Source organism: Buceros rhinoceros, unplaced genomic scaffold, assembly GCF_000710305.1.
Source record: "Buceros rhinoceros silvestris isolate BGI_N320 unplaced genomic scaffold, ASM71030v1 scaffold326, whole genome shotgun sequence".
Lineage (NCBI taxonomy): Eukaryota > Metazoa > Chordata > Aves > Bucerotiformes > Bucerotidae > Buceros > Buceros rhinoceros.
Genome location: NW_010417846.1, coordinates 44 through 5,254, shown reverse-complemented (window position 1 = coordinate 5,254; position 5,211 = coordinate 44). Strand labels below are relative to the sequence as shown.

General features: G+C 44.8%; 1 protein-coding gene across 1 annotated transcript in view; it reads right to left on the bottom strand.

Annotated features, from left to right (window-relative positions):
- LOC104495336 (steroid hormone receptor ERR2-like) overlaps positions 1–4,327 on the bottom strand; it is a gene marked incomplete at both ends in the record, with an annotated part of 7,343 nt that extends 3,016 nt beyond the window's left edge. The window contains 2 exons of the mRNA XM_010138293.1: positions 3,406–3,567; positions 4,217–4,327. Of these exons, the coding sequence (XP_010136595.1) occupies positions 3,406–3,567; positions 4,217–4,327 (273 nt within the window). The remainder of the gene's footprint in view (positions 1–3,405; positions 3,568–4,216) is intronic.
- Between the last annotated feature and the right edge of the window lie 884 nt (positions 4,328–5,211).

The window sequence follows — 5,211 nt, the reverse complement described above, 5'->3', positions numbered from 1 at the left end:
CTCTAGTGTTTACACGTGCAGAACGCAAGGGCTGGAGGACTATGCCTGCATCCCTACAGTCTGCACAGACAGGGGAAGATCACATAACCGGGGGTGTCCCGTGCTGTAAAATTTGAGATCAGGGAAGGTCAATGCTAATTTCACCTAGCCAAAACCACAGGCTTGCTGTTATAGGTTTAAAACACTGGAGAACCTCTAGTTGTGAGATTCAACTGCCTCGCCATGTTAGAGCTCCCAAGAATTGCCAGAACCCAGCCCTTTCCCGTTCCTGAACTGTGCAATAGCACAGCATACAGAAAGTGACCCTAGTGATCCCTTTCTCGCTGCTTTTCTTAGGTCTGATCCTGAAAGGTGCTGAATGCTCCACTGCCATCCCGAGGCTCCCGAAAGAGGAACCGCTGTCTCTAGCACAGCGCTGCATGCGTATTTCCCTCCTGCCCAGGTGCAGGTTGAGAAAACCTGTTTTATTTGCAATAGCCGAGGTGACATTCAGGTTTTTGGGTTTTTTTTTAAATTTTTGTGATTTTTTAAAAATTTATTTCATTGGTTTGGCAGGTTGAGAAAACCTGTTTTATTTGCAATAGCCGAGGTGACATTCAGGTTTTTGGGTTTTTTTTTAAATTTTTGTGATTTTTTAAAAATTTATTTCATTGGTTTGGCAGTGGAAAAAAAAAAAGTCATATAATTTGTGGCAAGTGGAGTTCATAATCTGTTAATTTATTATCATTTCTGTCATCCTGGAGGGCCATTAGCAGAGGTAATAAAGGGAGATGTAATTATAGGATCTGAGGCCACTCCAGACACAGCTGCTGTCACTCCACTTGCCATATTTCATTCTGTGCTAGTACTATCGCCTTCCTAGTGAGAACGGCAAAACAGCTATCCGTGGAGAGCCTTCATCATCGCCCCTCAAGAGAAGTCGTGCTTCCCTGTGTCAAGGCATGCAGAAAATGCAGATGTTGTTCAAAGGCAATTAGCACAGGGGGAGGGGGCCCTGTACAGAAGGGGACAACACCACATTGGCTAAGTGTGGCTTTTGATCTAATGGCTAATAAAGCTTTTGAGCTAATAATATTTGCTAAACACCATTAAATGATGCTTTCCTGTTATCCTAGGAGAGTGTCTTTAAGCTTAACTGATTTTATTTGCTAACACTGTCGGGTAGAAGTTTGTGCTGATACCTGGGATCCTTCAGCTTCACACTGCTGTTTACTAATTCCAGCATGAATACAAGGCAGGACTATGTGACCTGTGTCCCCTTCTCCAACCCTCTCTGACCAAAAGTTCAGGCACACAGGAAGCAACGTCATGTTTTTCTCAAAAACCTTGGAAGGCAGAAACACTGGGCATGGATAATCTAGACACCTGGCAGGGTCCTAGCCCTGCCCTGCTCTGCCCCCTTGCTGCCTAACTCAGTATTTGTTTCAGAACTATTGGGTATTTTGTTCCGTTTTTATGAACTGTCTTTTATTATGTTTGATTCTCCGTACTCCTCCCTTGTGTATCAGTCCCTGAGCTCTCTCCTGTGCACACGGTCTTGTTATAATGGTGGTCCTTACCACTGCTGCTGGTCTGAACTGTGCCAGGCTGATGGCTGTTATGGTGTTGCAGGACCTTTGATAAAAAAGGAAACCACTCAGAAAATTGAGGTGATGGCAGATACATCCTGCCATTCAGAAAGGAGAAGAGCCCCTTTCATAGTGCAGGAGTAATCTCCACTATACTGCTGTTCGGGGATAATATCACCACGGCAGGCTGGAAAACTTTGTAGGAATTCAGAGCTGAGCATCTCATGCTCACCCCACAGCTGCAAGCTAGGTACCTACAGCAGGGCACCCTGTGCGAACAGAAAGAGCCAAAGTTAGAAGAACATACAACGGCGCCTGACTGGACAGCTGTGGCAGCTAACTGCATTGCACTAAAACCATTCCTGTTCACACCCCACGTACTGGGTTAGTAGAGCAATCCAGGCTGAATTTCCTAATCACCGCTGTAACCCCACTTGTGATGAATCAGCCCAAGATGGATTCCAGCACTAGTGACAGGTATAATCCCTGCAGATACGGCAGATTTCATGTAAGAAGGGCACCACTGTGATTAACCTCTACCCAGGAATAGTGTCCTGAAAAAGTTTCACCAGACTTCATAGTCCCATCACATCCATATTCCATATAGCCCAGAAAACTACTAACCCTTGTGTCTCAGGACTAATACTCCCTATAAAATAAGAGAAGCAGCCACCAAAAAGCTGAAAGAGGAGCTAAAAAGAGAAAGAAAATACGTGGGAGAACTGAACTGCCTGATCATGCGAAGACGCCTCACCAAACAAGGAAGAACTTGAAGGCAAGAAGCAAAGCAAAACAGACCCATCCAGTGTGAGATCCGGACAACGTGCAATATGGGTTAAATCCTTTGATCCTGTGGCTGAGCCTCAGATATTCTCCTGACACAGCAAAGGGGGACAGAAGGCAGGAGTGTAGTGAGCTGTTCACAGTGAGTGTCTGAAGCAGTCTTTGGAAAGCAGACACATAAACGCCAAGGACATACCCCAAGGACATCCCCCAAGTTCCCTGGTCAACCTTCTCCACACCCAAATCCAACACATCTTATTTTGGAGGAGGCAGGGGAGAACTAGAGAGAGGGAGTATTTTCCCTTCCCAGTCCACATCTTTGTTCCCAGAAGCCCCTTGAAGGCCCTGTCAGCTCCTTCAGCCTGGGTCATCCTACCTGCAGGTGTGAGGCTCTCGCCATATCACTCAACTGTACAAGCACTCATTTGACACGGTCAGTGAACCCTCTGAGGCCAGTCACATTGCCAGTTAAGCTGTCCTCATTATTTGTCAGCACAGAAGCCTGGAGATTCACTGACAATAGTAAGTATGTCCTCCATCCCAATGGGATTTGTTCTATGACGAATCTAGTACGACAAAAGCTTTCCTGAGTTTGGGCAAGAACGCCCGGTACCTGCCTTGTCATTAGCATCGACGTCCAGTCACTGCCATAACACTCATTAATCTATAAACACAACAGAACAGACATAGGTCATGCTGATGCGGGGTAAAATCACCAGAGGCCACTGTACCATCCCAAGGGTTATTTTCAGATGCTTTCACGGTGCCACTCAATGCTAGGCACAGCCTAGAACTTTACCGTATCATCTCAAAAGCCTTCTGCATAGTCACAGGGCACACACGCATACAGTCAGTAATCAGCGCACCTACACCATAGGCCAGGTTGGAGTTTGTTACCAATGATAGCCCACCACAAGCAGTTTTCTGTGACTAATTTCCACCCATCACTATACGTAAAAATCCTGGCTGAAAACAAAACTGATGATAAGCTCAGTGACAAATAATAGCTCCCTTTGCTGTTCATGCTTACACTCTTGCAATTCCCCCTGTTTACCTGGGATGTGCTTTGCCCAGCCAATAATCACCACTAGTTCCCTGTCTGCCAGGTCACAGAGGGTTGTCAGGGCTTTGATGTCACTCTCCGGCATGGTTGGATCAGGCATGGCATAAATCTTCTCTGGCTCAGCCACCAGCAAGTGGGAGATGATCTTAGTCACTGCACATTTCAAAGGAGAAGTTGTTGTTGTATTTCTTGTGACATAAGGTGTCCTAACAGCCCTCTCCAGAAGGATCTTCCTGGGATAAGACATGACAATGGAGCCCAGAGGACCTCAGAAATGGTTTTGGTCACAACAGGAGAAATCTATACTGCAGCTACTCCAGCTGTGGTGATCTGCCTGTGTCAAACCAGCTCTGTACAGGGATGACAAAAGCAGGAAGCTACCGTAAGGCTGTCAGCCGTTGTTTCAGGTAGGTCCAACAAGGGGAGGAGGTGGTGTGAATAATCGGCGAGATACGGGAAGGTTTAGAGAACTATGGGTAGTATGGTAGAGAGAAATCAACACGAGACCAGTTTTGTTAACATAGCTTGGATACAGGGAAAGACCAGAATATCACTAAATGGATTTACATAATCTCTTAGGAAAGGTCTGGTATTTAAGCCTAGGTGCAATGGGTACAGCACCTGGGCTGTACCTGAGGTCTACCTAATCTATCTCTGCACTATGATCATAAGAAAAAAATCGTAGTGATGGTGACTGATACAGGAATCGGAAGTGACAACCGCTCCACTGTATGTTTTGGGAGACCAATAAAAAGAAACTCAGTGGTTGCTCAGAGGACCACAATTCCCGACTAATACATACGCGGCTTTTTAGCTGGGGGAGGGATCTGTAAGCTCAGATAAGTGCTACTCTCAGAATCCAGTCTCCTCTTGTATTTCTGACGGCCTCCACGGACTCGATCCAGACGAACACCTGCAGGTAAAAGAAGATAAATCCTCATGATTCCTTAGTGCCACAAGGAACCTTGACATGCAAATGCTAAAATTCGCTAAGTGAGACATTCCCCACACTCCAGGAAGCTTTCCTCCCATACACATTTGGGATCTCAGCTGAACCCAGCAATCTCAGTAATACCAGCTAGACTGCCTCCAGCTCTAACCTGTGTTAGAGCCTCTAATGCTGCTGTGAGCTTTACTTTTATTCAAAAGACAGAAGACAGAAATTAATCCATTCAAACTCTTGAATCACCATCAATCTGATGGGCAAATGAAAAGCTTCAGATCTCGATGTCCTCTAGATGATCTTGCTTTTAAAAAAAGAGACTTTAAATGTAAATCAAACCTGCAGTTATAAAAATAAGCTTTTAGATTTTCCTAAAAAATGAGTTCAATTTTCTGCGACATCTCACTGTTTGTATTTGAAAAAAGTGACCTATAGCAAAGAGATTATGAACTATGAATTCAACAAAAATGTTTCAGCCTTGATCAAGTAAGGCAATTGTAATAAAAGTAGAACCCAGTCAAACAGGAACAACCTCTACTACAATAAAGCAATGATAAAGCTGAAGTAAGGAGACACTGAAGAATCTGTTGCAGCTCTTTCAAAATACAGTGAATCAAGCTGCAAATAGCACATGGAAAACAGTTCCCGGTGTCTGCGAAGCACCAGTGACTGTCACCACGCAAAACACCATAGCAGCATCAACAGACCAGGAACAGCAGCCGAGCTGCTGTATTAGTATAAAATACACCGTTAAAAACAAATGGTGAAAAAAGCCATAGATACTTGTCCAATTATTGTCAGTTATTTCTGGCCAGCCATATGGTCTCTGGTAATCAGGTCTTGGGAAATTGGGG